Raw genomic sequence first — 21382 nt, 5'->3', positions numbered from 1 at the left:
GCCTCTAGGGAAACACTGATCATTTCACAGCCTGAAAAACACTGGAGGGGGGGAAGGGGAGAAACCTTAATGGAAAATTAACTGGGAGATGCTGCAAGCTAAAGAATTAATTTCTGTCTAGGCATTTCTATCTGTGCCATGGTCTGTACTGTGCATTTTCCTCTGGACTTCCTGACATTTAGAAAGCAGCATTTGACAGTTCATTAAATTCTGCACATGAAGTGACTGAGCCCTGGGAAAAACTGTGATGCTTGCAGCAGCAGGTCACTAGGGATAGGGACATATAAGCTCTGATTTCAATGAATCTCTGATATTGGGAATTCCACCATTGCTTTGTTCAGTTTCTTGCCATAAAGTTGTCTTCAAGTGATGCCACATGTAAGCCAGGAAAGTACACAGCAGTAGCAAGTAAAATGGACACTGCTTACCTACTACACACCTTGTAAAGAATTGCAGTCATGTCTGAGGCTGTCAGGTGTTGTCTGTATTTTAGTCATAGGTTACTTGAAATTTTTTCCACTTAGAATTGGAACAGCCACTGTGTTCCCAAGGGGATGAAGCTGGAGCTGGCTGAGATGTGCTCAGAGAAAGAATGGACCCTGTTGTGGGCTTTGCCCCTCGTTCAAACTGAAACACGTTGGGTTTTTTGGACATAACCAAGAAGGGTGGTGGCAGCAACACCTGGAGAGAACTCACAGCAGGTAACTTTTCCCTGGAAAATGTACTATGCTTATTTGGTTAGAATTGGCCTAGAACATGACAGGCACGTGGAGATCCCATGTGACAGCCCTTGAGGAGATACTGTGGGATCAGAGACTTCCAGTGCTACCAGACACATCACAAGGAAACTGATCCCCCAGTGGCCTCTTCTGAGGATTTTACACAGCCCTGGGGCCAGGACATTTTTAGCAGAGGGAAGTTAATTGTGTTCAAAGGAGGAAAGGCCTCCACAGGAGCTAGAAAACTATGTCATCCTTCCTCTGCATTGAATGCTAGGACAATGCACTTGTACCTGCCTGGGTCCCCAGGAGGACCCAGTGACAAGATTGCTGAAGACAGGAAGAGCAAGACAAGAAGAAGACATTTTGCCTCCAGCCACCTCTCTACTCTTAATGCTATTTTTGCTACAGGAAAACAAAGAAGGAGCCAACAGAGACAGCAACAGCAAGGAAAAACAAACTTCTAAACAACAATCTCCTTCTCCTAAAGCAGGAAAGAAATGACTGTCCCAGTGGAAGCAGGTGAAAAGGGAAAATTTGTCTCCCTGTTGGCAGCCTCAGCTGGTCCTGGGACACACACATGTCACCATCTCCCATATTGTTTTAACTGGTTGGACTGAGCAAACTTTCTCTTCCCTCCATCTGCTAAAATCTGAAACACAAACTTTAGCATTGCAAAACACAGGTAAATGTCAGAATACTTATGGTCAGAGTAGGGGAGGCCATAATAACTACTCTGTATTTGATTTACCAAGCAGAGGACATGGGCAGAGAAAAATCCCTAATCTTTAGAGATCACTGGGCTTTGAGCAAGGGACTGAAAAAAAAAAAAAAAAAAAGGCTTTCAATGCAGCCAGCTGCTGTTTGGGTTTAACTCTGGAACTAAACTTTATGGTTCAGCCCCATTTTAACCTAAAATTTCAGAGCCCAAATTCACTGACACAAAGTGAGTTAAGAACAGCTATAAAAAGCCAGACCTCAGTTTCACCTGCTTTTTTTTTTTTTTTTCTTTTAAAGAATAAGTTTTTTTTTGAAGGAATAAGCTTAAAAGGAATCACTAGTAGAGATAATGGGAGTGACTGCCCTGCTGCCAAGGAGGCTTTTTCATCAGAGCTTTTTCAGTTAGTGGTCCTGGGACACACACACACAAGGAGCAGAACTATGTAGAGAGGAAAAAAGGCAGGAGTAAAACTGCAACAAAATGGTGAATCATATAGGAGGGAGGTCAGGAAAAGATGCGTTGTTTGAACTTTATACCAGGATGGAAAAGTCCCAAGGATGGCAACGGAGTCAAAAAGAGAACAGAGTGAAGTCTCATTAATTGGAGGAGGGAAACGACTCTGAGGCAAGAGAGCAGCCAAAACTTAAACCATGTCAAGTTGATGTGGAAAACAGTGGCATTTTTACAGCTTGGATTCTCTAAACCCCTCTTCAAGCTGCAGGGAAAAAAGTCTGAGTATGTAATTATATAACAGAAACAATGATTTAGAAAAAACAAAGAATCTTTGCTCCAAAACACAACCAGCTTAAATCAGGAACCATTCCTTTCAGACTCAATATATTTTACGAAATTTGAAAAAAGACTCCCACAAACACAGCAAAAAGATAGGAATGACCATGCTGGATCTGATTCAAGGGTCATCTCAACAATTGCCACAGCTTTTAAAAAAGCCAGTCCCAGATCTTCACAGAAAAGGGGAGAAGATATTTCATCCCAGTTAGCTCCAATTGCTAACAGAAAGCAATAAGGAGCTGGCATGTCTTCCCCCCACCCTGAACCAGTCTGACACATGGAGGGTGGCCCAGTTCCTGAGACCCACCCCATGGGACTGCTGGGGGAAACCTTGCCATGTGCTACAGCTCCTGCTGCAAAGGAAAGCACCAAAGGAAAGTGAATTCTGGAGCAGGAGATGAATCCAGACTCCATGTGCTGAAGGACTGAGCCTGTATCAGCATGCTGTGTGATAGGCAGAGATAAACACGGGCAGAGAGCCAGGACAGGGTGTCTGCTATTCTTGGATTAGCCTTGATCCTGTGGGCAGAAAAACCAAGAGATAACTCCTATGGTTCATTCCAGCAGCTACCCTGGCAAACTAAAAAAAAAAACCAAACATTGCTATCTGGAAGCAGATGTATCTGGGGTCACTGAGGTTCTTCACTCTCCAGGGCTGAGTCTCCTCCTTCCTAAATTTTTTTTTGCCCATGATGCTGAATTCCCACTAGCACCAGGAGGACTGTGATTAGAAGCTCCTTAGTTATGACTTCAACCTGATTTGCCAACGTGCATATGTTAAAGCATATGCTGGTTCTCAAGCCAAAACCAATCTGCCAGATTCAATCCCAGAATTAATTCTCAGAGCCCAGTTGTAAAATTCTGCAGGCAGAGCATTGCCGTGCTTACAAAAATTGCCTGAAGCTCCTGAGTTTCAAGTGTGTGAACAAAGAGCCAGAAAGATAAATATTTTTGTGCAGTTCTGAAATACAGAAAACTGTTTAATCATAACTGCAGAAGTTTGTTCAGCTAAACAAAGACAATCTTCACCAAAGCAAAAGGTTTTCACAATAAACAAGGAAACGTTTCCCATTTACCTTACAGGGCAAGCCAAAACCTAATTAATATTTCAAAAGAGACATTTTCAGGCACAAAATAATGATATCAAGAAGCTAAACATTTCAAGGTTAAAAGATGATTCTTTCCTCTTCAGAACTAAGAAACAGTTAATGAAACTTCTATTTTTCTAATTACTTGACTGACATGGTTCTTCTGTGCCCTGTCAGGCTACCCTGAGCGTGGCCTTCTTGTAACATCAGTCTCACCTCATGCTGATGTCAGTGTTTTCTTAATGAAAATCTAAGTAGTATTTTGGCTTTTCACATTCCTGGAATCTGAGAAGTCCCAGAAACTAATTTAATGTGAAATTAGAGCACACCAATACGTGTGGATGAAAAGAGCTGATTTGGGAGCTCTCTTAGGTGCAGTGATGTAATGTGTGTGCTAAAATCAGGTACCCACTCCACCCAATAGTGCCATTATTCAACCCAGGTTCTGGCTGCTGCATCACCACCACAGAATGTCTCAGAAAACAGCCAAAATTTAAGAGTTTTCTTGAATAAAAGACAATCAAGCCCACAGGGATTTGTGAATGAATAGGCAGTTGTCTGCTCTCTCAGTCAGCACCAGGTAAGACACACAGGATCTGTCACGAATGAAAAATTACAAGGAGCAACATCACTGCTGGATGAAATTGATGCCAGTGGGACATTTTTAAAATTATTATTTTGCAAGAGAGCAGGACTTTGTCCTAATGGCAAGCTGCTCAAGGAATATATTTCACTGCTGTCTTCAAGGAGCTTCTGTTTTATTCCTCAGTTCTTGTTTTAAAGTACTGAAAAGAGAAAATATTAAAACTATGCGGAAATTGAGAGTTCTGTTTCATCCAAAGATGTTTTGTATCAGTGGTGAATGAATGTGTTGTGGGGGTTTCATTATTGGAAAGTCTATTGAGTTATAAGTTTGCATTATGCTTTGGAGCATTCCATAAGCAGTGCAATGTAAGTGAATAAATATAAGAAATAGAAGCAACAGAAATGTCCTGAATTTACAGAAAGCCACCATTGTGATGAAGTCAGTCCTTCTAAATCAGACCAGAAATACCTTCACTCTCCCATTTTGTGCTTAATATTGTGAAATCTCCCAATTTCAAACTCTTCTTATGCTTTTATCACCTTGATTTTTATGGTTGTATCAGTGGATATCAATCAACCTCAGGACTACTACAAAGGGCAGACAGAACTGCTTAGCTCTGGGATTCTGGTAGGTGGACTTAATTGGAAAAACTCAAATTCTTTCAGTTTCCAAATATCCTAAATTTAGAGTATGCCTGCATTAAATTTCAGCAGTTGAAGCTGTGGTGCTTCCCAGCAGATGCCAGAAATTCCAGCTATTAAGGCTGCTTTCAGCATGGTTATTTACATCTGCTAACACTGCTGCTGAACACTCTCTTTTTGCTTTGATTGTTACAGCCTATGAACTTTTGGTGATTTTTAAATAATAATATTGGGCTTCAATACCTCAATATACACCTGCAGGAGATTTTTCAGCAGGTAATAGTTTGTTCAAACTAAGAACAATGGAAATAGGACACACAAATTTGAGCTAAGATGATTTTTCTGCCTTGGATATTAGCAGCCTCCTGCCATTTCTACTGAAATGAGATAAAAACCTGTGTTGATTTTTCTTAGGAAAAGGTTTCTTGATGTAAGGCCAGAGTTGTAGAGTCCCAGTTATAATGAATTTACATGCTGCAAACAATAGCCAGAGTTGACAAAATGCCATGAAACTTGGCAAGTCAAAGTTTGTCAGGTCCTAAAGCTGACACATTCAACTTCTGTCCCAGTTTCTCCAGAAGGGGAAAGGCATCCACATATGCACTGCAGAATCCAGCAGGTCACTTCAGTGATTCTTCAAAACACATTTATTTCACCCCCAGAAGTAGGGAGAATCCTCACAAACAACACTCTGGCAAATAAAAGATGTAAAAGCACTTACCTAGAAATCTTGACACCATCATGCATGTGGTTGTCAAGACTACTGGCCCAAAGAGGAGGCCAGAAGCATGCACTTACCATGCTACAGAAGTTTTATATCTCCTGTACTCTCAACTACAGAATTGCAGATTTTATGCTGAGTTTGCAAATGCCTGAATAAGGCACTAGCAGTGTTTGTTTATACCCACGACATCTGCAGCACTGACTAGGGGGCAGATTGAGAAACCCAGCTGCCATACAACTCTCCATACCAAGGTTATCTCTTACCCCATCTCTCTCCATAAATAGGTACACTTAAATAGTCTTACATTAATAGATGAGATAAAGATTCTAATGGGGTGTAAGGCAATGGAATTTTCTTACACACAGCTAAAACCTGTTCCTGCAACAGGTCCAACCTGCTTCATTTTGACCACTGCAGAGGGTGCAGTGCTGTGGTTACAACAGGAATAGAGGAATTTCAAGCTCCTGCTCCTCTCTCAGCTGATGACTAGGCATGACAAACCAATAATTTTTCTTTCTAATACCAAGATTATTTTTTCTTTTCAGCCTCCCTAAACTTCTTCTGCCAGCAAACAGACCTAAAACCACAGAAGCATCGATGAGTTTGTTAAAACTTACAAAGTTAAACATGCATCAATTCTAACACCAAGTGCAATGTGTACAATTATTTTTTAGCTTGCTGGGAAAAATACTGTAATTGAAAAGCTTCATCTACTCTACACTTTGTTACCTGTTGCTTGAATAAAGCTTTCTATCAGTACCCAGTGAGCTGCATTCTAAACACCAAGGACGGGTAAGGAATAAAACATATGAAATATGGGAAAGAGTTCTTTATTTCCCAAGTTTGCACCTCAAAGAAAACTGAAGAAACAAAACTATTTGAAAATTAAGTAGGTTTTAATTTGCTTTTCTTCACATCAGGTACCTCTGAGCCCTGACTGTGTGAATAAAGCTGTGTACACAGACAAAACTCTAAGACATCACTGGGAAAATGCCCTTTCTGCATGTACAGTCATTTCAAGTTAGCTTGGCTGCTTACCCTTAAGCTTATTGAGCATCTCAACACAGAAAGTTTAGCAGAGGTTCCAAAGTGAGTTAATTAAAATATTGTAGCTGCTTGTATAAAGAAGAATGGGATGTCCAGATGGAAAGTCATTTAAGGAGCATATGCTTCTGTGATGTTCTAATGGATCAACTCTTCAGGGAGAGCCTTCCTGAAGAATTTGGCAGCCACAACAGGGAACTGAGCACTCAGCACCTGGCACAGTGCAGTGCTGTACAGACCTAACTCTTAATCTGTCTGGATGCTGTAAGCAATATTAATTACAAGAAGATACATTCTGAGCAGGTTATATTCATCCTGTTATAATTTCATGGTAATGTGCTTATATTCTGCTCAGCTAGCTTAACTATCTTCTCCTTGTACCTCATCAGGGACAAACTCATCTTTTCCTACTGGAAAATCCTATACATTCTGAAGCACCTGTCTCAGATGAACCCCATGTTTCTCTGGAAGGATTTTCTGCACTTCTGAAGGAAGCCAAAGTGGTGAGACATGGCTAAGTGAATCCCTTACAGCAGCAGAAAGTTTTCCAGCAAGCCTAGGAATAAAAACTTGGAGCTTCTTTGTCTCCCTCAACTCTAGCTATTACAGTATCTTTTCTAATCCATGAAGGAAAGAGCTTGAGGTACCAATTCTTCAGTGGAACTGAGGTTCCCAGAGGTCTGACTGCAGGCTAAAACTGCCCCTTTCAGCAGCATCACTCCAGGTTTAGGCTGATAACTACCAACAGCAAAACACAGCTCAGTCTCTGAGCAAACACGTTAGACCAGCATGCATGGTATCAACACAAGGTTGTTTAGCTCTAGAAGAATCCACAAAGCTGAATCAGCTCAGACATGTATCTCATTTGAATAGGATTTGTCTTGCAGAGCAGACATGCTCTTTAAAACAGTCAGTTCAGCATCTACTGCAAAAACATGTGCTGAAAACAGTGCACTTTAGCTTTGTAACGACCACCAGGTCATGGCTCTTCGTGCATTCAGAGGACAAGGATGTGCAGACTGCTGGGGTCTCCTTTAAAAAGCAAACAGGACACAGACACACCAATGTAGCACTGCTCCAGGGAAAGCTTAGTTTCTAAACTCCACAAGGTCCAAGAGAAAGAGTGATCGTTGCTATTACCATAAATTATACCCAGAAACTCTCTTCAGAAGAGCTTCTTGGCTCTTCACTCTCTGTTATGAAGATGTCAAGAACAATAAGAGTGAAAACCCCAACAACCTGCCAGCAGCAGAAGTTCAGAATTGTGTCTTTATTTAGCATGGCCTTTGTTAAAGCACCAGCTAACTCCTTCCTTAGGAAACAGGCAAGCTCTGCAAGGGAAGGTCTGTAATTTAGTCCAATAGGAAATAATATTAACTTCAATTGGAAGCAACAATTACTTAAAAAGAAGAAACTTGCTGGCTTGTCACCATCATCGTTCTTTGCAAGATGTTCAGAATATTTCATCTAGTTACTGCTTTTTATTTCTATCAGATAAAAAAGAGCACTATGCTGGTATTGTGATACTGTCCTATGCTTAGGGAAAATGGAGCCAGGTTGTCAGTAAATGACAACAAACCAGACAGAGCAAGGTAGAGAAATTTAAACTCAGTCCTCTACTGTTTCAGTGGGCACTTACTGTCCAAAAAGTGGAAAAAGAAGCCAGGAGACCTTGTCTTAATAATTTCTGTGTTTCTGCAATGCATTTTAGTAATGCATGCTGCAACAGTTTTGTTTTAAGTTACCCTGGATTATTCCTCCTTCATTTTTGATGCTAGCTTGCTGCTCAGCCTTCTCATCATAAAACAGCCAAGAATAAACAATACACAACACAGGCCTACAGGCACCAGGGATTTCTGTTTGTGCCAGCCCTGAGAATGCAGGCAGCTCAGCTGCCAGACTATCATTTTTTTTGCACCTTCTTTTTCATCTGAACAGATGGAAACTTAGGAGCAGAAGCCAAGAACTTAACATGGACGTGTCTACAGTACTTACAGTAATTACTGTAGCTGTAGATACAGCCCAGCTACAGGGTGGTAGCACACACACATGCACAGTGGCTGTCATCTCTTCAGTGCTAAACAAGGGAGCCAAAGATCATCCATCTAATTTCAAACTTTTTTATAAATAGGGGATACATGCTAGAAATGGCTTAGGCCAAAGACAGTCTCTTTCTGGGGACTTCCAGCAAGCACAGAGGTTGACTATAAAATGCCTATGAAAGCAGAAAATTGTGTTTTTCAAACAAATGTTTTGCAACTGATAGGACAACTCTGTCAAATGTCTTATTACTTCACTAGGTAGGTGGTAAAGATCAACTGCTGCCTGTTGTCCACCTGAACAGCCAGTTCCAGGGAGCAACATTCTGATACCTATCAATGATTGGGAAGTTACCAGGCTGACCTATGTGAAACAACTTCAAGGGACAATGACTGTAATTAGAACCACAGCAGCACAGAACACCTGAGGTTAGAAGGCAGCCCTGGAGATTGCTCAGTCCAAACCCCTTTGCTCAAAACCAGGGTCAATTAGAGCAGGTTGCCCAGGTTCACATGGAACTGGTTATCTTTCAGGTGACCTGTCACCCTGCAAGCTTGTATCTGTGACTTCTCAGACCATCTTTAAGTACTGTCCATGGAAACCAGTCCATGAGCAGCAAGGTTTCAGGACAGCCCCAAAGCCTGACTTTTTAGCATATGGCTTCACCTACAGCCATTAACATCTATTTTTTTCTTTCTTTTTTTACCTGAAATGCTTTCCCTGTGTGCTGAGGCTGGCACAGGAAGGCAGGCCCTTTACTCTCCATGAAGTTTGCTCTGTGCTGTTCCAGCTTATATGCAGTGAGGTTCTTCTTGCAATTTTGCAGAGGATTTAAATAAGGTATGCTTGTACCACACCCCTGCTCCAGTACAGAAAGATCAGATGATACAGGCTGCTTTGGAAACACTCCAGTAACACTACAAATTGATTAAAGCCACTCATGTGGGAGAATAAGGCTGGTCTGTCCCAGGTGTGAAACACATGGAGTTAAAAAAACCTGAGCAGTGTTTGTTTATACAAACAACATAAAAGATGAAGAGGGGGAAATCTAATTCAGGTACTGCACTGCCAGTTTCAGCAGTTACATTTGGATGAATTTGGTCCTCAGGGTTTGCAATTAATTCCCTTCCCTACTGCCAAGGTCAACCCTCACACTCCAATTTAGCAATCTTTGAAGTAGAAAGAAATGAAAAATTAAAAAAAAACCCAAACAACCAAGATTTAAAACTACCTGAATAGATGATGCCAGGCAAAGGCAGGAATATTACCATGAACCTAAACACAGCTACTGTCTGTCTTCTACTGAATCTAATGTGACTGGGATTTAATTCACTTCATCACATACTCCATGCTAGAAGTGCTCACAACATGCACAGACACTCAGACCTGGAGGAATAAACAAATACAAAGATTTCATCCTGGATCTCACTCCAGTCTTTCACCATTAGGATACCAGGAGCACATATGGAGAATTCCCACTATCATGGCATCTGACTATTAGGAAGTCAGGAAATGTTTTTTTTCTGGCTAGATGTTACTGCTGTCATATTTGCTGAGAAGTCCCCAGAAAGAGCAGGAAGGTGAAAATTGCTCACCACAAGTGTCATAAAGTTACTGATACCTCCTGGTAAATGCTGTATGTTCTCATCTCTCAAAACCATGGAATCTACTGAAAATTTTTTGTATGGGCTCAACGAATACATAATGCTGCCTAAGGTCAGGAACAGCCCTGCCAATGAACAGTTAATTTTAGCCAACAGATACATGCTGATTGTAGCTCAGGGGCCTCTGAAATAGGGCCTCTGCTTCCCTCCATCTTCCTTGGGAATGAGTATCTCAAAATCACAATTAAGTCTGACATCCAATAGTCAAAGTCACAAAAATACACCTGAACAGCTTCTGTCCTTAGTGCTGGTGAAGGAAGCTGATCTTACCCATTTATGGCCTTTTATTCTTCTAATAAATCTACCAAACTAAGCATTCACCAATATCAAACAGCTTTTTTAATTTTTCTTTAAAACAGAGAGGGGAAAATTTTTCCATCCACTCTGAACAATCAATGCCACGCAAGGGCACAGTTCAATGTGAGGCTTCCTTCTGTTCCCCAGTATTTAATCAGTATATTTTTATGCCAAAATCACTCTGGGGACAAAAATATAATCAATGGGACAATTGGATGGGGGTGAGACTGGAATATGCTCACTGACACAGCTTTCTGTAATCACCCCCTGGACTTCAGGGATACTTTGAGTGGTACTTTCAGTACCATTAAACATCAATGTATGATTAGAGCATTATTCTCTCTCCAGGCAAATGACTAAACCAGGGTCTGCTTTTATTATTCCTATATACCTATTCTTGACTGGTGAGGCAGCTGTAGACAGAATAGAAAAATGTAAAGATCATTCAGACAAGAAACCTTTTCAAAGACACAGCTCATCAAACTAAGTGTATCAAGTTTTAGTCCTGATGTGGCATGGCAACAATGGGATATGGCTGTAAAATAAAAGAATTCAGACATAAATATGTTAAATTTTAATCAGGAAAGGCTAGGCCACAAATAAATCTAAAAGACAGACAATGATATAGCTATTGCACTTAATAAAATTCCATAAACCTGCACTTAAAAAGAGTAGAGGGGAAAAAAGCCTCATGACAGATGAGTGAGAGTCTGGAAATGCCCATCTGGAGAAAAGATTTGTCCTGAAAAGCTTTAACCAGCTCTGAAAGCAGCAATCCTTTACAGTGATATTGAGGATGTACCTCAAGCAAACACAGGTCTCAGCAGCAGGCTCTGCAAGTTATTCCTGGTTTTCCTTCCTTTTCCAGCCAATTGGATGCCCTGGCAACACAGACCAAGACTTTCAGGGGACAGTTCAGGTTGATTATCTGGGATGTTACTATTCTTTTTAGTGTGAAAAAATTTTAGGTCCTTCTTGAACCTTGAAGATAAAAACAGCCACCCAAATGAAAGCAGAAGGAGCAGTGGCATTTCTGAAGGGTTTCCTGCAACAAAGGAGAAACTGAGTGACCCCAGGTTTCTTTACAACCACGTCATGAAACAGGCTCCTCCAGAGAAGAAGCAAGTCTGAATAAACCTTCTAGATGCCTGCACATGGAAAACAGAATGAAGCTTCTTTTTTCTTACAAGGCAGCCCCCTGTGTGAGTGCAGTTGGCTGCTTGCAGTGTCCACAGCTTTTTCAGATGAAGAGTTATGAGTTTCCATCACATTGGCAAGCCCCAAATTTTACTGTTGGCAGCTGACAAATCCTACATCAGCTCTGGAACCTCACTAGCATTTTACTGGATTTTCACTGGGAGAGTCAGATGGGTACAGCCTGTGTGTTTCTGCTGATGTGAATTGTTTAACACTTGTTGACATCTGGAATAAAATAATGCACCAGCAAACTCAGACAATGTGTAAAGCTTGGCCTGTCTGCAACATTGATAGTTCAGAAAGGTCTGACATGGCTGAATCCACGAGCACTGTTGGACAAGCCCAGAATTACTTTTAGAACATTCTACAGACCAACAAGATCAACAACAGACAAACTCAATTTATAGGTTTGGTTTGTGTTTTGGGGGTGTTTTTTTAATAGGGTACCAGACACACAGATGATCAGCTCCACAAGGAAGCAGGATCCAATTTTTATGCCTATTCTTAGATTTTAGATCATGCTGATTTTCCTACAATAAATGCTGTATGCACATGACAACCAAAAAGAGAGAGGATGAGGGCAGTCACTGGTGTCTATTCCCAGCTTTAAGGCTAGGAACTATCCTGGCCAAGTCAAAGAGCCTAGAGGAGACTATTCCACCCAGCTGCAAGATGAAACTGTAATAGTGACCTTGATTTATGCTTTATGGGAAGCAAACAAATATGCCCTAAGATAAATATAGTTGAGAAAGCATTCTTGTCTTGACAAAAGCTTTATACTTCACTTGGGAAAAAAAATGAAGGGAAAAAGAAACTTCATTTACCTCTGGATGGCCCTTCTCAAGTGCCAGTATCCCAAGCAACCCCAGCAAACATGCTCTGCTGCTCTGGGACATGATCTCACACTGCAGAGCACTCCCAAGCTCAGCCAGCCTGACATAAGCAATGGGAAAAATCCCAGAGCAGACAGAGAGAAGAGAGAGAGGGAGTGCCATGCATCTGCTCCCTCTTTGTGGTCAAAACCCACATTGTCTGACCTCTGACACCACACAGGCTGTGGTCTCTGAGGAACTAAAAGAACCATATTGCCCAGCAGAGACACTTTTTTTGCAGCAAGGAAGACAGATGTGCTCTCTGAACACCCAGAGCAGCTCTCAGCCCTCAGGCAGTCAGGTGTATGGTTCCTGAGTAAAGCAGTTTGTTCTCACCTCAGGGTCTGATCTGTTTGCCAAAGGATTGCACAAGTGGCACTCTGTATTTGCAAAACACCTCCTCAGGTGGCTTATTTGACACCAAACAATAGCAAATATGGTCATTTGGGGCTTCCAGGTGGGTCATGGCTTGGTCATACAGCAAGCAGCTGCATTCCTCAAGGAAATGTTTCAGATGTTTTGCTTATGATACCTGGGTGCTTTCTACCTAATTCAGCCTCCTCTCCTTCTGCTTTCATGCATTTACCTGGAGGTAAATATCAGAACCAGACATAACCAAGCCACAGACTTTCCAGAATTGCAATCTATTGCTATCCCAAATCATTCACACACTGGAGGCCAAAACAGAAAATTCTATCTGCCAAGATCCTCAAGAGATGACAACATCTCTCCCATTCCTGCAGGACTCTACAGTTTACCCACTTAGGTTCTTCAGTTGCCAAAGTGTTTTGTGTGGATAAAGCTCTTGAGAGTTTAAACTGGCTCTAGGGCTGCCTTGCATACCTAGGTACAAGTGTGTTTGCTTTCATACCTTGTAGAGTTTGCTGCAGGATATGTTCAGAAGCTCAACTAGGATTTTTTAAGACCTTTATGGCACATGACACCCTCCATTAGGCACAGTTTCAGAACCTGAATTCTAGGCTTGTCCTTGCTTGTGACAGCAATCATGCCACGAGTCCAGCATCTCACATGCAGCCTTAAAACATCTCTCTTCTTAAGCTTGGAAAGAGTAAACTCTCTCCTGTGTAAAATATCTATACTAAAGAATGTGTGCAAAGGTCAGTACAGTAAGACACATACAAATAAACCTTGGAACAAATAAAAGGTAGGGCTGGGTGTTCATTTCTGGTATTCTGGGCAGTATTAATTTCAATTCCAGGATTCATAAATCTTTGAAAACCAATTGTTTAAACTGATGGTCCTCAGGTTCTGGTTTTTACCTCCCCTAATGTCAGGTTTTGCTCCATTTTAATATGTCCTCTTTAATTTCCTCTACAGCTAAGTACTGGTCAGGAAAAAATGGCAGAAATTTCCCTTACACCAGCTGTTACAGGATCTAGTGTGGATTTTAAAATAGAATAGAGCTGCAGCCTGCATTCCAAAAAAAGTCCAGTGAACCATGTGAAGAGCATTGTTTGGGAGCAATTGGAGAGGTAACTGCACTCCTGATTTAATTCATTTATTATCCTCAGTGTACAAAACAAGTTGCTGTAGCCACATCATTATACTGAGGGTACTGAAAAGAACAAGAACACAACACAAAACAAAGCCTCATCTACATTTCTGATACAAGCTGTTCAGCAGTTTCATCTCCACAACTGTGGGAACTGGTGGTGCAACTTCACAGACTTTGGCCCCCATGAAAACTCATTTTTTGCACAGTGTGCAAAGGTAAAAGGAAAGCAGAGGAAAAAGCACCATAATCCCCACATGTGTAGAAGAGAAGATGAAGAGAGAGGGCTAACTTTTGTAGGTTTTTTTAGAATAAACGTTAAGAATTAATTATTTATATGTTACCATGTTTTCATACCAACTTCAGAAGCTGAGGCTCAGTACAGCAAAGCCCAAGGGGGGGAAGCAGAAAGTACATTATTTACAAATCTGCAGAGCTGTTCTCCTTTCCCTGCTCACCTGTCCAAACATTTTGCTTCCTTGTTTTTGAATGAAGCCTCACAACTCTTCACTACACTATGAAACTTCCCAACAACAGGCTGCTTTGGGAAAGGGCCAGGATAGATCCATTGGCCTGATGTCCAGTAGGCTAAACTAAATCCAAAGAGTAAGCTGGCATAAAAAGCAAGCAGATGCAATCAGAAACCAGAATTCCCCATTTAGGTAAGATTTTTGAAATAAATACAAAATTAGACATGCATTTCAGTCTGGGGAAACCTAACAAGCCTGGATCCCTGCAGGATGCAACTGCAAGACAGGCAGTTCTCAGTCTGCCTCTGAGCAGAGGAGCAGGAGCTGCCTGACCTGCCAAGGAACTCAACTTGTGGCCAGGGCTCTGAGGGCTCCTCAGCTCTGCACTGCCACCAGGCTGGCAGGCAGACTGCCAAGGAGGTGGGCAGGAAGGAAACCAGGAAGGTTTCTAACAGAAAAAATATCCTGCTGGAAAATTTCTGACCCACTCTAATAATGGGCTTACTTTCAGAGTCAGTTATGCTGGCAACAGGCAGGGAGACCCACTGTTTTTTCTCTTCAGTTATTGGCTTCCTATATAAATTTCTTTCTATACCAGAATCACAGCATCAGCTGAAGTATGTTCATAAATCCCTTCAAACCTCTCCACAGCAAACAATACTGCTTCTCCCAAGAATGATGATGATTGTTAATTGGTGATATTCAGAAGGTAACATTCTCTTTGCTAAGGTCTTTACCTCTTTAGGCAACCACATGGACTTTTGGCAGTGTCTCTAGACAAGCCTTTTTGGCAGCACACAGCCTGTGCCTCTCTTGGAAAGACTGCATGAAAAAACACCTCACTTTCCAGTTCCAATTCCAACCCTTCATAAACTTGGCAAGACCAACAACCTAATCTGGCTTGACTGCAGGAACAACTGATGCCTGAGAGGTAGCATCCCAGAAAGCTGCCAGAGCTGCCCGTGCACGTCCAATTGGTGTCCTGCAAGAGGAGATTTCAGCCTAACTCCCTGAGGACCAGCAGGTCACTGACACACATACCGTTCATTGTTCAGGGTCATTCTTGGAGGATCAAGGTTGGGGTTCTCCATGGATTCCATTTGAGGACAACGTAGGAAGTAGTAGAGGGTGTGGAGAGCATCAGGGGACCAGGAGATGGGCTGCTGCTGCTGCCGGGTTTGCCGGATGGGGCTCATCCCTGGGCGGATGGTGTTCAAACACTGCATGTGGTGCATTGCTCGTGATACCAAATCACCTGCACAAAGAGAAAATGCAAAAACACCTCCTTTAGGTTCAGCCACAGTCCCCTTAAGTACACTTTTTCAACTAAATAAAATCTCTTGCAGCCAAGAGAATTGCCTTTTGTGCACACATATTCCTTTTCCTCCACAAAGCAGCCACTCTGCAGGTTGGTCTATGGGAAATGTAACTTTCTTTCAAATGACAAATTATCAGTTGGAAATCCTAGAATAAAACTTCTCCCAGTCACCATACATTCAGAACAACAGCTTTAGGGTCACCCATTTTATAGCTACGTTTTCTCTTCTTTCCAGCCATGTTTCTAGCAGGCCCACAAAAACTACTGGTATCTTTGGAAAATGTCCACTGCCCTATCTGGGAGCACAGCTTCCACAAGGCAAAGCCAGTAACAAACACCAGTACGAACACTTTATTCTCACTGCCAGCATCACCATTTTATTGTGAAATTGTTCCCTTTTCTTTCAACTGGGTTGTGACTTTCCACCCTCCCACCCAGGCACAACAGATTAATGATGTTCAGCCTGGAAATCCCCTCTCATTCTCACTCTAGCAGGTTTCTGCAGAATAACTAGACCTGACTCTCTTATTAGAGACCTTTATCATGCTGTCACAAGCTTGCCATAAGTTTGCCCCTGAGCCTTGTAAGAAACTCAGTCCAGGAGCTTTCTCAGTTGCTCAGTTCTCTTGCTCTTCAAACTCAGGCCATCCCACCTCTATGCCAGAGCACAGGTGGATGTGGGGAGGCCTGGAAGAAGGTGGCCAGCACTACAGTTTCTACTCAGAAGGGATTTTAAGACTGCAGATTTTAAAGTTCACAGAGCAATGACCCCAAGACAGCAGAAATGCAGTCACATAAAGCTGGTCTTTGTGTAACAAGCTTGCTATGGGCACACCCTGTTTACTCTTCTTTTATTGTGGTGCACTGCAAACTCTGGGGAGCTTTGCTTCAGATACTGCATCTCTGAGCAGTGCAACTGCCATACCACTGAGCTGAAGGATTACTATAACTTACTATACATAGCTAGGATCTGTTTTTTCCTTGGCAGAATCCTCTATTGCTTTATGTTTTACAATCCCCTAAAACTCTCACAGGAAATGTTTCTCTATTGTGCCCTACACGTACAATACTGGGAAAGGATGGAACTGAAAGAGTCGGCCCATCACAAGGCTGGTTCCTGAGAAAGAGCCCTGATCTGAATTGAGTCACACCTCCCTTTGAAATTCTTAGGAGATTATTATTTCTTCATTTATGCCTAACAGCAATACACTGAATTGTCAAAAAAAACCCTACAGGGTTGTAGTGTAACCCAGGTTTGGGAGAACCCCCCCACAAAGCTTCCATATGTCTAAACACAGCAACATTGTTAGTGCTGCAAACCAACAGAGTATTCAATCTCCACTTGGGATGTAAAGCTCTGTCCCTCCTTTGTTTAAGGACTCACTTCAGACTGGGAAAACCTCTGAACATCTCTGCCTTTCCACTTCAGTAGCTGACCCTCCAGGGTCTGAACATTTTAGGAGAGCATGGTGAATCCTTGAGCATTGCTGCTAACCCAGAAGCCTGAGCAGTTTTAGCAGAAATGCATCTGGAATTCAAATTTTAAGCTGAGAATAACGTTCCTTCTCCTTTGCACACTCACCCTCTTTATTTTGCTGGCAAGTTGCAGCAATGCTTAAAAAAAAAAAAAAAAAAAAAAAAAGGAAAGTAGGCAACTGTATCAGGAGATCTATTCACTAGATGTAATGACCAAGTTGGCCAAACCAGGGTCGGGGGAAGAGAGAGAGGAAGCTGTATTCAATCTCTAGGCCCATGCTACAAATGTTCTCTTGTGTTCCAGGATAAATAGAGGTGTGTTAAAGGAATTTGAAAACCTCAAATTAAGGCAGGTTGCAAAATAAATGGCAAAACCCACAAACTCCTTGCTGGCCCTGACATTCATTAGCATTCAGATGGTGGAGACTAAGAAACTGATGCCAGCAGAAATGTTGCAAGGGAAAAGTAGACCGGGAAAACACAAATCATTTTTGTTTACTTTAAAGGGGCTTTGTGAGTAGGGTAGGAATGGAACATTTCAGTTGGTTAGCATTAAAAAAGAGGGTTTTGAACAAGTTTTTGTTACCAAAGTGCTCTCAGATTTTTTTTCCTCCACTTTTTGTTATTTGAGTAACCAAAAAGCTTTTCCTTTAATATCCTGCACCCTTGACATTTCCACTGCACAAGGTCTGACAAAGAGAACCCCCTTTGCCATCTGAGGTGCCACAGCTGTGTTCTACAAATGTGCAAGAAAGCCTCCAGAGGCATCTAGGCAAAAGCATCCATCTTCTTCTGGCACTAACACCACTGCCAAAAGGCCAGAAAAGCCACATCTTATGCATCCCCAAGGTGAATTAAATATAAAGTAGTTTAATGAAACAACCTGATTTTCATAAACGGTACCACAAGACAATTAAATCTTACCCAACGTTAACCAAGCGCTGCTCAAACTGTCAACAAGGGCAACGCTCCCCCTGACCTCACTAATGATGGGACTGGCTCTCCAGCTTTGCTACAAGAAAACCCACGTTTGATCACATCCCAAACTCACTCAGTTCAGAGATGCTTCCAACACAAGTTGCCAACAGAGACTGCTCCAAAGTCCGGAGTTCCAGCTGGGCGTAGGCATCGGCCCGTCCATCGCTGCACACGGAGCCATCGTTGTAGGGGCTGAAGTAGGCAGGCAGGGACAGCACACCTGGGGACAAGAGCAGAGAACAGACCTCTTACAAGTGACCTTACAGGAGCAGAAACCCAAGTCTCTCTGCTGATAGAAGCAATGGGGAACTTGAACACGTTTGCACCTTTCCTGGGGGACTTGAGGTCTTTTGAGCAGTTGAAATAAAATCAAACAGCGCTGTAAATACCACTGGAATGGCTGAAACAGTGAAACTAGGCCTCTGGGGAGTAAAGCTGGATGGTTTACAGCCTTTAAAAGCTAGAAACAAATTGCAGTTGAGATAAAGCTACATGAAAAGCTTTAGAGGAGTCTCTAATAGTGTTTATACAACAACTCGGCTGTGCACACACAGCCTGAACAGCTGTATGCAGATCCTTAGATCCAAGGGCCTGATTTGGAGAGGCATGGAAGACACCCTCAAGTCCATCTAAGGTAACTGGTAGCTGCAATGTTTGCAATTCTGAAAACAAAACTATGGGCTCTGCCAGTTCTTTGAACCTGCAAGGAGTTCCAAATGTGCAGACTGTGGTTTTCACGTGTGTTTTGGGTATGCCAAACTACACCCACAAGTTTTGAGGTTGTCTGTATTTTCATCTCTAAAAGTGACCCCTCTATGAGAGATCAGAATGACAATTACATTGCACACACACATTCACCCCACACATGCTCCTTCCAATTTATTTTCTTGCACACACCAGCAGTAATGCACAGTAACTGAAGTGAACATAGGATCTGCAAGGAGTTTTGGGTGGTTGTATGGAGATTCCATCCCATTTCATGCTTATCCCTGCAACCCATTTTCATTGCTGGCAAAGTATGGACCACTTGGGTGAACTGGCTGGGAGTGGTAGTGAAGCCTGAGGATGCTACAAAAAACCTGACAAATGGTTTCACATTAAGGTGGTCCCTAAAAGGGGTGCCTCATTCACACCCCCCCAGTCACTGCTTTCACCCAGTATCTTTGCTCAAACATGGCAGATCTGAAGTCACAATGCAAGGCAGTACAAAATGGAGATCTAAAAAAATAATATGCCTCCCTGTTTTCCTCCCAGAAATCCCTTAGGTGAATGGTTCTCTTCAAATTAGCAAGTTGAATGTTATTGCTCATTGTGGTGCAGGTGGAAGGAGAGGATCTGATGGAAGGATGTGATCTCTAGAGCCAATGTGAGGTGGGGACCATGGATCTGAGACTCTGTAGCTGAGACTCAGGTGGGAGATCAGATCTTCCTCCTCTGGTGGCACCCTGGGGTGGATCTGATGAACCATGGAGTGACACTGCCTCCACAGTACAGGTGGACCCCAAAAAGCCCTTTGCAGTCTACTCAGCCAGTCTTCTCCTAACCCTGTTGCCACCATATTTTCAGCTGTGTTCCCCTGCTACCACAGTTTAAATTATGGATCTCTCCTGCAATTCCAATAGCATTCCCTGGCCCAAAGCTTCCATTATTTCAGAGGAGGACACTTACAGCCATGACTGCCCATGCTACATCCTGCATTTTTGATTTTTCAACTTTGCTCCTTGCACAGCAATACCAATGGATTTCAGCTTAGACCTACATTTCCTTCCCACCCTCACCTTCTGACCCTGGGTCTGTCTTAGAAGGGGAGATACTTTAGTCCTATTACAGTGACCTCCTGTCACGTAGGTGCTGTGTATTCTTGTCAAACAAAACCCTGCCAGTACATTGTGCAGGAGCTTTGTTTCTTTGTCTTGATGTTTTCATTTGAAATTTCATGCTGAACTGATCTCTCCTACCCTTTTCACATCCTCTTTGCATCCTGCTTGGTGGTCAAGCCAAGGGCTGCATCAAAAACTTCCTGGATATTTTGAGGATAAGGGAATGATTTATCCTGTTGTGCTTCTTCACTGTACCTCACTGTTAGTTAATGGAGAAAACTCTGCCAATGCCCTCTGTAGCCTGAATAATTAGGAAGCCAAGGCTTTAAGAGCTTAACCAAAGCAATGCATGCAAACTAGAAGCCCTTGCTTTAAATACACTGCAGCCTCCTATACAGAGCCTGAGCCACTTCCTTTTCCATGTTAAAGCTATGAAAGGATGTTTTAAAACATATGGATTGAATTTATGGCCAAGGGAGAATGAAAATAGACTGATTTGTCAAAAGTTTCAAATAGAGGCATATAATTCTACAGAGGCGAAAACAGCAACTGGCAGTTACATTACTAAGCCAGGCAGTGGGGGGGAAAAAATGGGGCACATTTCCTCTGCCAGCCAGTTTCAGTTGGTTCTGTTTTCTAACAAGGAATTAAAAAGAAAGATTTGTAGAATGATTTAAGTTGGCTCACAAACGAAACAACATTTTCTCAGTTTTTCAGTTAACCGGTTTGCCAGTTGCTGTGGGTTAGAGGAAATGGGGATGATTTATTTACTTTTGGAAAAATTACTCATACCAGATAGTTGCAGACAAGATTTATGTTCTCATCTGCTTTGGTACAGCTGAGGAATATCCCTGATGTACAGGAGGGAAATAAGGAAGTTACTGAGACTCTGGCCACGTGCCAAAGCCAGATGATGCCACTGGGGATTTTTATCCTGGGATGGCAACTGGGTGTGATTCAGGCCCTCATTACATAAGATTTCAGAAAAGCTCCCTGTGTCTGGCAGGTCTCAGTAGGTATGAGCAGGCCTGGGAATGAGAAAAAAACACCTCTCAACACTGCTCTTGAGACAGATGGAGAGCAGTGACAGAATGGGCAGCAAAGTAGAAAGCTACCCCAGAGTTACTATGCCTTGCAGCATGCTAATCATGATTCCCTCTTCAATATGTTTCCAGTAACTGGAAAAGCATCACCTTTGGTCTTCAGAGCAGAAGCTCAGGCACAAGGACATCTGCAGGCAAGCTTTGCCCTCTGGTTTTATAATTAGGAAAATGACTTAACCTTTAATACCAATTAAAAACATCTTGTCTGATGACAGACAACTGCACTGTGGTGACTACTTGTACCCCCAGTGGTGGAACCTGCTCTCCTACTACCTGAATCAAGAAGTTTGCAGTCAAAAGGTGTTCTACTGGTTTAAAC

General features: G+C 42.3%; 1 protein-coding gene across 6 annotated transcripts in view; it reads right to left on the bottom strand.

Annotated features, from left to right (window-relative positions):
- Positions 1 to 21382, bottom strand: part of ABTB2 (ankyrin repeat and BTB domain containing 2) — a 129351-nt gene that overhangs the window by 25164 nt on the left and 82805 nt on the right. For all 6 annotated transcript variants that reach the window (XM_071762524.1, XM_071762529.1, XM_071762523.1 and 3 more), the window contains 2 exons: positions 18214 to 18360; positions 15410 to 15623 (listed from right to left, as the gene is read on the bottom strand). In XM_071762524.1, coding sequence (XP_071618625.1) covers positions 15410 to 15623; positions 18214 to 18360 — 361 coding nt within the window. The remainder of the gene's footprint in view (positions 1 to 15409; positions 15624 to 18213; positions 18361 to 21382) is intronic.

Source organism: Heliangelus exortis, chromosome 18 (assembly GCF_036169615.1).
Source record: "Heliangelus exortis chromosome 18, bHelExo1.hap1, whole genome shotgun sequence".
In the NCBI taxonomy this organism is placed as follows: Eukaryota; Metazoa; Chordata; class Aves; order Apodiformes; family Trochilidae; genus Heliangelus; species Heliangelus exortis.
This window is presented reverse-complemented; position numbering and strand designations above follow the sequence as displayed.